Source organism: Pristis pectinata, chromosome 40 (genome assembly GCF_009764475.1).
Source record: "Pristis pectinata isolate sPriPec2 chromosome 40, sPriPec2.1.pri, whole genome shotgun sequence".
Classification (NCBI taxonomy): domain Eukaryota; kingdom Metazoa; phylum Chordata; class Chondrichthyes; order Rhinopristiformes; family Pristidae; genus Pristis; species Pristis pectinata.
Genome location: NC_067443.1, coordinates 8,491,773 through 8,507,682, shown reverse-complemented (window position 1 = coordinate 8,507,682; position 15,910 = coordinate 8,491,773). Strand labels below are relative to the sequence as shown.

At 59.8% G+C, this 15,910-nt stretch overlaps 1 protein-coding gene across 1 annotated transcript; it reads left to right on the top strand.

Moving 5' to 3' along the window:
• Positions 1 to 5,162: 5,162 nt before the first annotated feature.
• On the top strand, positions 5,163 to 15,218 carry nes (nestin). Its single transcript, XM_052045771.1, has 4 exons — positions 5,163 to 6,074; positions 8,170 to 8,294; positions 10,261 to 10,334; positions 11,561 to 15,218. Exons 1-4 carry the CDS (start codon positions 5,277 to 5,279, stop codon positions 15,160 to 15,162), a joined length of 4,599 nt encoding a protein of 1,532 aa, XP_051901731.1. The 5' UTR covers positions 5,163 to 5,276; the 3' UTR covers positions 15,163 to 15,218.
• Positions 15,219 to 15,910: the final 692 nt, after the last annotated feature.

Here is a 15,910-nt window from a genome sequence, read left to right as displayed (position 1 = left end):
AAATGCAGAGAAACAGAGAGATACAGAGAGAAAGAGATGCAGAGAAACAGAGAGAGAAGGTGTGTATGAGAGAAAAAGAGAGAGAGAGATGCAGCGAAACAGAGAGAGATACAGAGAGAAAGAGAGATGCAGAGAAACAGAGAGAGAGAACGTGTGTATGAGAAAGAGAGAGAGAGAGAGAGATGCGGTGGAGGCGGGGGGAACAGAGCCAGACAGAGGGAACAATCCAGTTAGGGCAAGAGGGTGACTCTTAGAGCAACCCTGTCAATCCTGTTCCCCAATTGTTTACCCCTACGATCCTGTCCACTACCCCTTGGTTTACCCCAACGGTAGAGACAACATAAAGAGGCCAACTAACCCACCGAGCCGGCGTCGTTGGGATGTGGGAGGGAACCGGAGCACCCTGGGGGAAACCGGTCTGGTCACAGGGAGAGCCAGCGAACTCCACACAGACAGCGGCGGACGTGGGGATCAAACCCGGGTCTCTGGGGCTGGGAGGCAGCGGCTCTACCGTGCCAAACATCGGATAGAAAGAGAAAATGACCGTGACTAGACAAGAGGGACCGGAAGGAGAGGAATACGGGACCCGAGACTGCAGACCCAAAGAGAGAGGGGGGAAATAGACGAAACCTCAGGCACCCGCCTAACACGTCCCGGCGGCACTTAAATCTACCGCTGGAGATCCGGAGCCAACGGACCCGCGCGGCCCGGGGAAGGGGTTATCACCCATCAGCACCGGATCCAGTCCATACTCTCTTCGCCCAGGCGCTTACTCGGCGAGTCCCAGCGCAGCCCAGTCCGCGCCCGGTCTCCGGACTGACGAGGGAGCGCCGCACTAGGAGGGGTGGTAGTGAGAGAGGCCGCGCTAAGGGCCGGCGGTGAAGGAGCGCCGTACTGGGTAGATCCGCCGAGGAGGGATCGCCGCACTGTTGGAGGGGCTGTGGGAGCGCCTCACTGTGGGAGGGACGGTGGCGAGGAAGCGCCGCACAGCGGGCTGGGCGGAGGAGGGAGCGTCGTACTGTGGAAGGAGCGGTACTGAGGGAGTATCACAATGTGGGAGGGGCGGTGTCGAGGGAGCCTCAGACTGTGGGAGGGGCGGTACTGAGGGAGGGTCACACTGTAGGAGCGACGGTGCCGAGGGAATTGAGCTGTTGCTTCTGTGACAGATCCCGTGGTCTGTAGTGTGAAGGGTCCGGATGGGGACATTCTCCCCGGGGGGCTGTAGTTCCCGCTGGGGCGTCCGATCACAGATCACACTGAACCGTAGAATCAAGCATCATGGAAACAGGCCATTCTGCCCAACTCGTCCACGCCGACCATCGTACTAACCCATCTCCCAGAACTGGATCCATAACCTTCTATATGCTTGAGTGATTTAATTCTGTCAGCGACCCATCTTCAAACGCCCTCTCGGACAGAGTAGACAGTCTACTAGAGGGCATGGGTTTAAGGTGAGAGGGGGATGTGCGGGACAGGTTTTTTCACAGAGAGTGGTGGGTGCCTGGAACGGGCTGCCTGGGGAGGTGGTAGAGACAGATTCGATAGCAATGTTTAAGGGTCATTTAGACAGGGACATGAATAGGCGGGGAATGGAGGCATCATGTACAGTTAGATTGGCTTCATGGTCGGCACAGATATGATGGGCTGAGGGGCCTGTCCATGTGCTGTACGGTTCTCTGTTCACCCGTCTCTAGGTGAAGGACCCACTCTGTGTTCCGCCGGTATTTCTACCACGGTTGTCACGCGTGGTAACTGGTTCATTGGCCCTGAAGGAGTTGGGGCGTGCTGAGGGTGGGCAGGATCCAACGCCTCTTCCCGGGATGGATTTGCCGTGTCCCCTCTTCAGAAGCTCAGCTGCTCACTGAGTTCCCCGGGGGTGGATGAGAGACGGTCCAGAGGAAAACGCACTCTGCCCACCCTCCCCCCACCCTCCCCCGGGTGGGGTAGAGTCAGGGAAAGGGGAGCCGTTTACCTGTGGCATCACCCCTGCACTTAGCTCGCCCGCACACCACAGAGTCACAGCACGGAACAGGAACAAGCCTTTCGGCCCACAATGTCTGTACCCACCGTGTTGCAGTATACAAGACGTTGGTGAGGCTGCACCTGGAGTACAGTTTTGGTCACCCCGTTATAGGAAAGACGTCATTAAACTGGAAAGAGGCATAGAAGATTTACGAGGATGTTCCCAGGACTCGAGGGCCTGAGTTATAGGGAGAGGTTGGCCAGGCTAGGGCTTTATTCTTTGGAGTTCAGCAGAATGAGGGCTGATCTTTTAGTGGTGTATAAAATCATGAGGGGCATAGATAGTGTGAATGCATTCAGTCTTTCTTCCCGGGGAAAGCAATGCTGGAATCTGGTCAACACACGCAAAACGCTGGAGGAACTCAGCAGAATCAGAATCAGGTTTATTATCGCTGACATTTGTTGTTAAGGGTGTTGTTTTGCGGCAACAGCGCAGTGCAAGACATAAAGACATAAAAATTAATATGTTACAAAAACAAATACATAGTGCAAAAGAGGAATAACGAGGTAGTATTCATGGATCATTCAGAAATCTGACGGCGGAGGGGAAGAAGCTATTTCTTGAATCGTTGAGTGTGGGTCTTCAGGCTCCTGTACCTCCTCCCCGATGGTAGTAACAAGAAGAGGACATGTCCCTCGTGGCGAGAGTGCCTAATGAGGGATGTCACCTTCTTGAGGCACCACCTCTTGAAGATGTCCTCAGTGGTGGGGAGGGTTGTGCCTGTGACGGAGCTGGCTGAGTCTACAACCCTCTGCAGCCTCTTTCGATCAGGAATGGTGAAGGATCTCGACTCGAAACGTCAACTGTTCATTTCCCTCCATAGATGCTGCCTGACCTTCTGAGTTCCTCCAGCATTTTGTGTGCAGAAACTAGAGACCATAGGTTTAAGGTGGGAGGGGAAAGATTTAAAAGGAACCTGGGGGGTAACTTCTTCACACAGAGGGTGGTGGGTACATGGAGCGAGCTGCCAGAGGAAGTGGGAGAGGCGGGCACACTAACAACATTCAAAAAAGACACTTGGACAGGTCCATGGATAGGAAAGGTTTAGAGGGATACGGGCCAAATGCGGGCAAATGGGACCAGCTTAGATGGGTATCTTGGTTAGCATGAACCAGTTGGGCGGAAGGGCCTGCTATCGTGCTGTATTGCTCTGACACGTGAACCGTATCCCTCAATCACCTGCATATTCATGTATCTATCTAAAAGCATCTTAAACGCCACCACCACCCCTGGCAGCGACTTCCAGGCACCCACCGCTCTCTGTGTCTGTGGCCCCGTGAAGGTGCCCCACGGTGCTGTAGGGGAGGGAGTTCCAAGGTTTGCACCCAGCGAGGCAGATATTATTTCCAACTCGTAGAGGGGCCTGCAGGTGGCGGTGTTTCATCGCTCCTGCTGCCCTGGTCCTTGGTGGGAGAGGTGGCGATTTTTAGGAGATGCTGTCGGAGTAGCCGAGGCGAGTGACTGCAGGGCACTTTGTAGACAGTTCACACTGCAGTCACTGTGCGCCTGTGGTGGAGGGAGGGAGGGAGGGAGGGAGGGAGTGTGGAGTATTGCGCTCAATTCTGGACACCGAGCTATAGAAAGGACGTCATTGAGCCGGAAAGCATTCAGAAAAGATTCACCAGGATGTTGCCGGGACTGGAGGGCTTGACTTATGAGGAGAGACTGGACAGGCCGGGACTGTTTTCCCTGGAGTGAAGGAGGCTGAGGGGTGACCTTATGGAGGTTTATAACATCATGAGGGGCGTTGATAAGGTGAATGATCACAGTCTTTTCCCCAGGGTAGGGAAGTCTGAGAGGGGAAAGATTTAAAAGGGACTGAGTGACAACTTTTTCACCCAGGGTGTTGGGTGTGTGGAACAAGCTGCCAGAGGAAGTGGTAGAGATGGGTACATATGCACTTTATTTGTCCACCCGCCCTGCACTTTCTCTGTAACTGTAACACCATATTATGCACTCTGCTTTCCTTCTTACTCGCTCGATGTACTTCTGTAGGAACGATCTGTCTGGATGGCACGCAAACGAAGACTTTTCACTGTAGGTGTGACAATAATCAGTTACCAATACTAATACAGTCATGAAATTAAAAGGCAGTTGGACAGGTACATGGGTAGGAAATGCTTGGAGGGAAATGAGCAAGTGGAGAGTGTTCCATCACACAGAGTAACCGACGCTAAACCTTAACAAGCTTCTCTCTCCACAGACGCTGCCTCACCTGCTGAATCTTTCCAGTATTTTCTATTTTCGCCTCAGATTTCTGCAGAGTTTTTTCATCACACTCCTAGACTGCCTGCTGGTAGGTAGAAGTTTCTGAGGTGTTACCCACGCAGCGCCAGCCTCTGGCTGGCTCTTGTAGCCACGGTAGGTACGTGTCTGGTCCACTATGCAACCTCGCCCATTGACACTGACCCAGCCCACTCACCTGGCCCCGGGAGCGCCCTCTGCCACAGAGAGCGCAGCACTGACCTCACCACAGGTACACCACTGATCCACTGACAGTCACAGGAGCACCGTCAGGGCACGAACCGACAGAGCGCCAGACGGTGGCGCACCGGGACAGGGTAAAGCTGAGGCAGCGGCCCAGGGGAGGGGAAGGGAAGTTTAGGGATGCAGTTCCGCCGCTCAGGGCTCAGGCTGCTGAAGGCACGACCGCCAGCGGTGGTGGAGTTGGTGTTGCAGATCCGGCTGAAAGCTGGAATGGATGAGGGAACAATTGTGGAGGGCTGTAGGGGCCGGAGGGGTCACAGAGACGGGGGGGGGCATAGGGGCCGAAAAGTGTTACAGAGACGGGGAGGGCTGTAGGGACTGGAGGGAGTAAGAGATGGAGAGGGATGTAGGGGCCGGAGGACGCTACACAGACAGGGAGGGGTGTTGGGGCTGGAGGGGGTTACAGAGACACGTGGGGTGGGGGCCACAGTGCTGCTGGCGAGGCCGGGCTCGGAGTTGGGAAGGGGAGGGGAGGGGCTAGAGAGGGGATTTGTACAGGAGGAGTGGTCGGGGCCGAGTTGGAGTGGGGGGAGGGGAGAGGTTGGAGAGGGACGGTCCACCATTGTCCAGGGGGGCGGGACGGATCTGACGCCTGTTCAGGAGCGAGGGTGGCAGGCGAGGTGGGGGGGAGGGGGTGCGGGCTGGGCTCGCCTCTAAGTTCTCCGCCACAAGGGTCTGCCGTTAGTCTCCCCGAGCGCGGGCGGCGAGGCGGGTCGGCCAGGAAGTGCAGCGGGAGGCGAAGGCGGAGACGCTTGAGGTCCCACACATGGAGACCGTGTCGAGACAAAGGGAGCTGGGGCAGGAATCGGCGCAGCTTCGGGAGCTGAACGAGCGGCTGGAGTGTTACCTGCAGAGAGTGTCGGTGCTGGAGAGGGAGAACTCCTCTCTGCGGGAGCACATCCAGCAGCTGAAGCCCGGCCCGCATGATGGAGGGAAGCAGAAGGAGTTGGAGGAGGCGCTGGAGGCGGTGAGGCTGGAGCTGGCCGAGGGATGGAGGGAGACGGACCGCGCGGCGCTCCGGCGGGACTCGCTGCTGGAGGAGCTGCGCCTGGTGTCCGAGAGCTGCTGCCGGGAGGCGCGCCTCCGCGCCTCCGTCGAAGGGGAGCTGGCCGAGAGGCGGAGGTGGCTGGAGGAGGAGCAGAGGAGCCGGGAGGGGCTGGAGGGGAAGGTCCGACGGCTGCAGGAGGAGCTGGGGCAGCTGGAGGAGGCCCAGCGGGGGGAGAGGGAGCTCCTGCTGCAGGAGATTGCCAAGGGTCCGCTCCGCTGCCCCGCCGCCCCCCTCCCCGCCCTCTCCCCTCGGGACGTCCAGTTGTGCCTGGGCGACGTCGACCTGAGGTGGACGGAGGCGAGGGACCTGTACCGGGACGAGCTGGCCCGGATGGAGCGAACGGTGTCCGAGGCCGGCTTGAGGCAGGAGGCGGTGAAGGAGGAGACGAGGCTGAACCGGCAGCGGGTGCAGGGGCTCCGCGGGGAGCTGGAGGTCCTGCGGGAGAAGAAGAGGCAGCTGGAGGGGAGGCTGAGGCAGCAGAGCCGGGCGAGGGAGCAGGACACGCAGCGGCTCCAGGTTCGGTCTTCACCTGTTGCGCGAGGGAGCGCGGCGGGGGTGGTGTTGGTGGGGGGGGGGGGGTGTGAAGGAGCACGAAACGGTGTGAGGGGAGGGTGTAGCGGCTCAGCCAGCTGGGATGGAGGATTCACATTGGCCCCCGGGACTGCATTAACCTCTCACTGGAGAGGCTCCCTCGGGACCGGAGCGTCGGCTGGTGGGGTTTGCCGGAGTCCTGGAGAGGCTGTTGAAGGTAGAGACGGGGAATGGGAGGGTGTGGAGGGACGGGGAGGGAGAGAGGGGATGAAGGGTGGGTGAGGGGGAGGAGGGGGAGGGATGGGATAGGGACGGGAGGCAAGGGTTGAGGGAAGGGAAGGGAGAGAAGGGGTAGAGGGAGGAGAAGGAGGGGGTGGGAGGCAGGGGCGGAGGTAGAAGGAGAGGGGTGGAGGTGCGGGTAGGGGATTTGGAGGGACGGGGAGGGAGGGGACGGACGGGGGATGGAGGGGAGGTATGGGGTGGGGGTGGAGGGACGGGAAGGGGAGGGACGGGAGATTCCAGAGAGGGGGAGAGAGGTGGAGCAGATCGGAATCCCGTCCCCCACCGTTGAACATTGCTGCTCTCCCCTCCCTCCCCCCACCCCCCACCCACTCGCTGAGAACAGGCCGCCTGGTCCGTCAGGGTGCTGCCTGCGAGCACGTTTCCTCCTCACACCTGTCACGGAGGAATGGGGGTGGGAGAGTCCTGCTGAGTCACCCTGGCACTGGGCTCTGTGGCGGTCACAGGGACTGCAACACAGTCCCCGGGACCAGCGGCACAAGGGTAGTCCGTCATCCGATGGGGAATGTGGGGGTGGTGTGGGTGCGGAATCTTCCCACGATCCCCCGCAGCCGGGCCCCATTCCCACCCCACCAACACCCCCCCCCCCCCACGGCAGTGCTCTGGGCGAGAGCGGGGGTCGGTTCCCTGCATGGAGTTCAGGAAGAGGGTGGTGTTCCAGTTGTACAGGGTGTCGGTGATCCTCCACCTGGAGAACTGAACACAGTGTTGGGCTCCTTGAGTAAGGAAGGGTTTACTGCCATCGCGAACAGTCCAGAAGAGGTTCGCTAGGCTATGTTCTGGAACAAGAGAGTGGTCCTGTCACCAGCAGCTAAAGAAATTAGATTTCATGTTCTTCGGAGTTGAGAATGAGAGGTGACCTTCCTGAAAAACCTATGATCCAGAAGGGGCTTCGTACAGCGCACGGTATCTGCGCCGAGCATGATGCCAAAATTAAACTAATCCCTTCTGCCAGCACATGATCCATACCCCTCCATACCCTGCATATTCATGTGTCGATCTAAATGCCTCAGTCGCCACTATCGTATCTGCCACCACCCCTGGCAGCACATTCCAGGCACCCACCACTCCCTGTGTAAAAAATACTTGCCCCGCATATCTCCTTTAAACTTTCCCCCTCTCACCTTAAAGCTCTTTGACATGTCTACCCTGGCGAAAAGATTCTGACGAGTTACCTTATAGTTTTTTTTTTCTGGAGCCTCAGCTTCTGACGCTCCAGAGAAAGCAACCCAAGTTTGTCCAACCTCTCCTTATAGCTCATACCCTCTAATCCAGGCAGCATCCTGGTGAACCTCTTCTGCACCCTCTCCAAAGCCCCCACATCCTTCCTGTAATGGGGTGGCCAGAACTGAACACAACACTCCAAGTGCCATCTCACCAAAGTGTTGTACCCAGGATTCACACAGAAATATTTCCACCAGGAGAAGTCTCAGCTGAGGGGACGTATTTACAAAACTAGGGACGGTCGTTTAACACTGGAATGTGCAGGAGCTTCCCTCAGAGGGTGGCGAGTCTCTGGGGTTCTCTACCCCCGAGGGGGGTGAGGCTGGGTCGTTGGGGCTATTTAAGGTGGAATTAGATACATTTTATAGGGGGCCGCTCATCAGAGCCGACCAATCATCAAACACCCCAAATTCGTAGAGTCATACAGCACGGAAACAGGCCCTTCGGCCCAACTCGCCCACACCGACCAGGATCGTCTATCTGAGCTTGTCCCATTGACCTATTAACCCCCACCCGCTTAACCCTCCCTGACCTCTGACCTCCTTATCTCTTCCAGGCAACAATGGCAGAGCTGGAATTGGACAAGGAGTCCTTGGCGGCCAAGATGGACCAAATTGTAGAGGACCAGAGGGAGCTGATGCAGATGAAACTGGCGCTGAGCCTGGAGGTCGCCACCTACAGGTACCCCCACCCCACCTCCCCTCCCTCCCCCGCCTCCTGGCGACCAAATCTAACCAAACGTCCATGCACAGCAAGCTCCCACAAACGTGTGAACTGCCCTGTCCTCTGGGCAGAACATTGGCATAGCTTTGAGGTTGGGGCGTTGACCTCTGCACGGTGGGGGGGGGGGGGTGGGGAGGGCAGGGCAATATGTAACCCATCCCCCCCAACATCTGGACTTTATCACCCAGATGTTAGTGGTCTTGCTGTGCGTGTAAACGGGTTTTCTCGTCGATGGTGTGAGTGGACAGCCACACCCAGTGAGATGGGTTACAGGAATGCAGAGACCACCTTTGTCCAGCTCTGGCCCGGGTGTTGTATCCATTCTCACAGTGGCTTAGGTTTCACCCAAAGGGCAACTTCTCTCATGGTGCGGCGCTCCCTCCCAGAGCCCCCCCCCCCCCCGCCCCCACAGCGCTCCCTTTCTCCCGAGGTGCGGCTCTCCCTCACGTTTCAGGCTCTCTTCCTGTTGGGGGCACAGCCTCTCATTCAGCTGCAGTCCCCCAGGCCTTGGCGTGTACTCGTTTGGGCCTTTAAAGGGTTAAAATGTCCGGGGATTTGAAGGCCGGAGGCCGGGATGGAGATGATGTAATGGCCTCAGACTGGAGAATGGGAATGAGATCATTGGGAGCAAATGGGAGGGTCGTGGCGGAGAGCAGAGGGAGGGGCCTCGGGGGGAACCTTTTCAAACTCGAAGCCTTTCACAGCGGTGGGACGTGGGAATGTTCGCTGCACCGTCTCTCATACCCCAGGAATAAAACTTTCCGAATGCATTAACAGACACGTGACTCTCTCTCTCTCTCTCTCTCTCTCTCTCTCTCTCTCTCTCACACACACACACACACACACACACACACACACACACACACACACACACACACACACACGTACAAAGACACGCGTACACACATGGGCAGACACACACATAGACCCACACACACATATACTCACACACACAGACTCTCTCTCTCTCACATACACACACACACACACACACACGTACAAAGACACGCATACACACATGGGCAGACACGCACATAGACTCACACACACATATATACTCACACACACAGACTCTCTCTCACACACACTCACACACACACACAAACACAGACACACACAAACACAGACACATGTACACACACACACACACACACACACACAGACACACGTACAAAGACACGCGTACACACATGGGCAGACACACACATAGACCCACACACACATATATACTCACACACACAGACTCGCTCTCTCTCTCTCTCTCTCTCTCTCTCTCTCACACACACACATACACACACACACACACACACACACACTACGGGCCAGCCGCACTGCTATGGGTCAGACGCGGCCTCCGCTGCCGATCTCCGCACCCCCCACGCTGGAGACCGGGGGTCATTAACACCACAATGGGCCGGTTCTACAAGGGATCCCTTCTGCTGTGTGCACGCAGACCATTGATCAGAGATTAGCCCCTGAATGACTCTCACAGTCCCCATCGCGCTCACATCTCTCTTCATTCTTCCTCACACTCAGCGCATCCGTCAGCGGACACCCCTGACACATACCGACTGACCCTCCGCCTTTATTTTCATCCCCTCTCTCTCCCCTCTCTCTCTCTCTCTCTCTCTCTCTCTCTCTCTCTCTCTGTCACTCGCTTTCTGGACGTATCGGAGTCTACAATTCACCAGATGATACACCCCCACCCGTCACTCCACCCCGCATTCGAAACCTCTGCTAACTGCCAGCGTTATCGATGCTCCCACTCCGGTGCCGTGGGAGCGGCGGCCTGAGCGACACATTCCTCGGCCACACAGGGTCAGGGAGAGGATTCCGGAGCTCGGCGTCCGGGCAACCGGGGGTGGGAGAGGGTCAGGGGGGTGGGTATGGTTTGAGCTTTACACTCTCTGGGTTTCCTACACAGAGCTCTGCTGGATACGGAAGCCCAGAGGATACACTCGTCAGCCGGGGCTAGGGGTCTGCCGGCGTCACTGCGAGGTAAGGGGCTTCACAGAGTACGGGGAATGGTATGGCAGAGGAAAGCCCTTCGCTCTGACCGGAGCGTTAATCCTGGCCGACCCCGCCCGGCAGCAAAACCACCCCTCTCCCCGCACAGCCCCGCCGGAACATTCTGCTGCTCCATGCTCGGCCTTGTATTTATTACAGCACGGAAACAGGCCCTTCGGCCCATCTCGTCCATACCGACCCCAAAATGCCCATCTGAGCCGGTCCCATTTGCCCGCATTTGCCCCATATCCCTCTAAACCCTTCCTATCCATGTACCTATCCAAGTGTCTTTTAAATGTTGTTAATGTACCTGCCTCACCCACTTCCTCTGGCAGCTGGTTCCACATACGGACCACCCTCTGGGTGAAGAAGTTGCCCTTCAGTTCCCCTTTAAGTCTCTCCCCTCTCACCTTAAACCTATGGCCTCTATAAATTTTTATTCCCTTTGTCTGCCTCCCATTCACCCTGCCTCCCTCCCTCATGATTTTATACACCTCTCTAAGGTCACCTCAGTCTCCTCGGCTCTAAGGCATAAAGTCCCAGCCTGTCCAACCTCTCCCTGTAACTCGGTCTCTCCAGACCTGGCAACATCCTGGTAAATCTCCTCTGCGCTCTTTCCAGTTTAATGACGTCTTCCCTATAACAGGGTGACCAGAACTGTGCACAAGTGTGGCCTCACCAACGTCGTTTACAACTGTAACATAACCTCCCATCTCCTGTACCCAGTGCCCTGACTGATGAAGGTCAGTGTGCTAAACGGCTTCTTCACCACCCTGTCTACCTGTGACTCCACTTTCTGGGAACTGTGTACCTGTACTCCTAGGTCCCTCTGTTCTACGACACTCCCCAGGGCCCTGCCGTTCACCGTGTATACCACCATGTACCCTGCTTTATCTGTGAGCTTCATGTCAACGAGGAATTGCATTGTACCCTGTGGTAGATAAACTCAATTAATCCAATCCAGCGCCCGCCCTCATATCCCGGGAGCAGCAATTCTGATCTCCCGCAGCAGTTCCTTGACCAAGGGGGTTGGGGGGGGGGGCGGGGTGGTGGGGTGGGCATTGGGGTGGGTAGGGCAAGGATGGATTGGCGGGGGGGGGAAGCCGGTGTGGGTCGGAAACCCCAGCACGGTACAGAGGGGCCGAAGGGCCTGTTTCTTTGGAAGAAGCTGCGTCCGACGGCGGGAGCCACTCACCTCTGTTGCCTGTCACTCCCAGACGCCGTGTTGGCATTTCCCGGCGGGAAGGGCCTTTCCACCGAGAAACTTTCGGCCCCGGTCAGAGTGGAAGCCGGGAACGTGTGGAGAGCGCACTCGGGAGCGGTCACCGCGGCGTCGGGATGGAGAGACCGGAGCCCCCTCACAGACGCAGCGCCAACGCGCTCCGAGCGCCCGGAGGACAAAGAGGCAGGGGCGACCTGGCCGGGAGAATCCCCCACGGCGGGAGACCTGGTGGACGGCGAGGCCGCGATGAGCGTCCCCCGGGGCGGCGGGGCGGGAAGCAAGGCCGAGGAATGTCCTGCGGATGATCGGAGCTCGGTCACTCCAAGCCAGGAGGAGCCGGCCGAGGTCGCCGAGGCGCAGCCACCCTCAGCTGCCGAGGTGGCCGAGGAATCCGAGGGAGAGCCGGACACTGCCGGGAGCGGGATGGAGGGAGAGAGACCCCAGCTCGCCCCACCGTTCCCCACCGAGCCAGCAGCGGCCGAGGACCCGAAACATCCCAGCGCCGGCGCGGGCCAACTCACCGAGGAGCCTAGGGAGCCGGTGGAGGGGAATTCGGACACCGATCCGCCGCGGGAAGCCTCGGATTCAGCAGCAGGCCAGAGCGAGGAGCCTGGGGAGCCGGTCCAAGCGGCGGTGTCCCGGGAAGAAAGCCCCGAAGCGGCAGCGTGGAAGCAATCACCGAGCGAACCGGGCGAGGTGCAGTGGCCGGAGGAGGCGGACGCGGTCGCTGGGGAGGTGGGACAGGACCGGCAGCTGGAAGAGGAGGAGCTGACCCCGGCCGAGGCCCAGCACCCGCCCGCGGGGGATACCCATTGGGATGAGCCGGAGAGAGCGGGGAGATGGGAGGGGCTGGAGACCAGGCGGTTGAGCGGTGAGGAAGAGGAAGCGGCGGCGGAGAATCTCCTGTCCGGCGGAGAGGGTGCGCCCAGGACGCACGAAGCCAGCAAACAAGATGACAGAGGAACCGGCGACGGGGCGGTGGAGGGAGGCGTGGGGAGAGAGAGTGAGGCCGGATACTCGGTGGGACAGGTGCCGGAGGAGAGGCAGCCCAGCGGGAGGTCCCAGGAGCCGGAGGAGGAGGTGACCGGGACCGAGGAGCATCCAACGGATGACCGAGACTCCGCCATCCCATTCCGGGAGGAGCTGGGTTCAGAGGAGGCACTGACGGGGGCCATTGTAGAAGCGGCGCCACTGGCACCTCCAGCGGCCGAAGAAGGGGCTTCCGAGGGACGGGGCCAGGATTTCCCTGGAGAATCTGTCCAGGAGCGCCCGGCCGAGGGGAGCGCCGACGAGGAGGGGGTCGCCCCAGAACCGTGGAGAGAGGAGACGGAGGCGGAGGCGGAACCCAGGCCGGAGGCAGCGGAGGTGCCCCTCGAGTTGGGGGAGACGGCGAGCAAACCTCACCCAGGGGAGGAGAGGGTAGCCTCGGAGGGAAGGGCCGGTCCCGAGAGAGAATCTCCCCGGGAGGAGGACGCGGTGAAAAAGGAGGCCCCGGCGCCTGTGGGCGAGGAGCACCCCGCCGACCACTGGCAGGGAGACCGGGACAGCGAGCCGTGGGAGGCGAACCCAGAGGAATCGCTCAGCCCTGAGCCTCGGGCGGAGGAGGAGGAGGAGGTGGCCGGGACCCCCGGGCTGGACTTCAGCCAGGAAGCAGAGGCGTTTCTCGGAGACGAGGGGGAAGGGAAGGATTGGGCAGGCGAGCTTGAGGACGGGATGGGACAAGGCCCAGAGCCTGAGGCAATTCAGGAGGACGCGGCCCGTGTGCAGGAGGTCGGTCCGGAGGTGAAGACCGCGGCAACGGAGGAAGGACAAGATATCGGGGCGGAGGAGTCCCCCTTCGGTGAAGAACCCGGAGACATGGAGTCGGAGATAGCCGTGGATGAGAACCACCTGGAGATGGGAGAGGGAGAACTGGAGAGCGGCTGGGCGGACCAGGCGGAGATCCCCGGAGAAGCGGTTGAGCCGGAGACAGAGAGCGGGTCAACGCACCAGGAGATCGAGGAGGAAGCGGCCCCCAAGCGGCGAGCTTCAGCCTCCCCGCAGGTGAAGACAGCGAACCTTGCGCAGCTGGAGCTGATCGGAGATGGAGCCGAGATCGGCGAGGAGGAGGCAGGCGGTGCGGACATCACTCCCTCGGGGGAGGGAGCGCCTCTCGCCTTGGCTGAGCCACCGGAGCCCGGGGAGGAGAGGTCCACGTCCAGTTCGGCTCTCCCTGACGGGCCGGAGGAAGAGCAGCAGGGCCGAGAGGACCATCTGAGCTCGCCAGGTGCCCCGTCCTTGGGCGAGGAGGCGCCTGCTGAACCGTTCCATGAAGGTGAAGCGTTGAGGGACTCCCCAGAGGGAGCCGAAGACCGGACGCTTCCCCTGCCCAGCCCGCGAGATGTTCTCCAGGAAACCCCTGGCTCAGCGGGCCAGTTGCGGGCGGAATGGCCAGAGGATGCAGCTCAGGCATACGCGCTTCCCTCCCAAGAAACGGAGCTCCTAGAGAACTCCCTACCTTGGGAAGACCATCCCGATGGACACCAACCAATGGAAGGGTTCTCTGGGGCCGAGAGGGACCCTCGGGATGAGGGGTGTGACGTCATCTCTGACGCAGATGGGGAGGGTTCCCCAGTAGGAAGTATGACCCTGGAGACTGGTGTGGGGATGGATGGGCTGGAGGGCGAGGCCCGGGTGTGTGTGGAGGCCGTGGACAATCCCCAAGCCACGGCAATCCCCGACTCTCCTGAAGACCCGACGGCACAGACCCAACAGGCGGACGAAGAGAATCGGGCAACCTCGGCAGACCGAGGTTCGCCCAGTGATATCCAAACCCCGGGCAACCTCTTGCCCGACCACGGCGAGATTCGGGGAGCCGCGGACCCGGGGGATCAAGGGGGAGGGGGCGGCGATGAACTGGAGGTGGCCGACCAAGAGGGGCCACGGAGAGAAGAAGAGGCGGAGGACCGACACGTCCCGAGTTTGATGGCAGCTGCAGAGAGGCCGGGCCCAGAGACAGATGGCGGGTGTCCGATGGGGGAGCAAGAGAGGGTAACGCTTCAGGGGGAGGCTGACGAGAGTGACAGCGGCCAGAATGAAGGGCGTGGGCCGCAGGAGGAGTTGGAGGAAAACTCACTCAACGTTGGCCCATTGTCCAGTATTGGCAGCAATGGCCCAAACCCAAGTGACGTCAACACGGGCTCAGGGGACGAAGGGGGACCCGTGGGAGGGGAGGGGGCAGCCCAGCATGTCCATGAGGCCAAGCCAATGGGAGACATGCTGGAGCCCGCACCCTTCCCCGGGACCCTCCACGATCAAGAAGGCTTCGTAGAGGAGACGTCTGCCGGGGAGGGTTCCTTGCCCAACGTTCCGGGGGAAAGCGAGGAGGGAGGTGACGGCGGCAGCGTGGACCTGCACCCGGTGAGCTCAGACCGGGACCTACTCCTGTCCCCGCACCCCGCGGGAGACGAGGAGCCCCGCCCAGTCACCCCCCTGGTTCCCAATGACAGGCAACTGAACGGGTTGCACGATTACCCCGAAGTCCCGGGCAAGGGAGATGGCAGGGCAGTGGAAATGATCGCGACCGCCTACCACTACTGGTCCTCCGAGGACGAGTGAGTGCCTCCACCCCCCGCCCACCCCAAAATCCGTCCTGGCGGCAACCCACCTCATCGGACCACCCACTCATCCCCCCCCCCCCCCCCCCCCCCCCCCCCCCCCCCCCCCCCCCCCCCCCCCCCCCCGCTCATCGCCGAGTGAGTACCGGGTCACCAGCTGTGGGATGGTCCGCCAACACCAGCACCGGTGTCCGCTGGCGTCCCGTCAACCGAGGCCCCGTGTGATTAATTGGAACTTTAAAACTAGGCCTTAGCAAGTGAAGGGTTAAACGGGCTGACGGCGAGATACCAGCCCGGGTACCGGACACGTCCCGCGTGGAAACAATTAGCCTTTTAAAAAAAATAAATCTCTGTGTGGTTAGTGTAGAGAACTAAATAAAGACGAAATGGAGTTTAAGAGAATTGTGTGTGCGGTTTGTGGTCAGGGTGGAGGTGGTCGGTGCGGGAGGGAGGGAAAGTGTGCGGAAGGGAGAGAGGGAGGGAGGGAGCACGGCTGGGAGGGAGAGAGGGAGGGAGTGCGGAGCACGGCCTGGGAGGGAGGGAGGGAGGGAGGCAGGGAGTGCGGAGCAGGGGCTGGGAGGGAGGGAGTGCGGAGCACGACCTGGGAGGGAGGGAAAGAGGGAGGGAGGGAGTGCGGAGCACGGGCTGGGAGGGAGCTGACGTGACGAGGGTGGGGAAGTCCTGGGGAGACAGTGCGGGGGATGTTGCCGGGATTGGAGGACTGGAGTTGTGGGGAAAGATCGGACAGT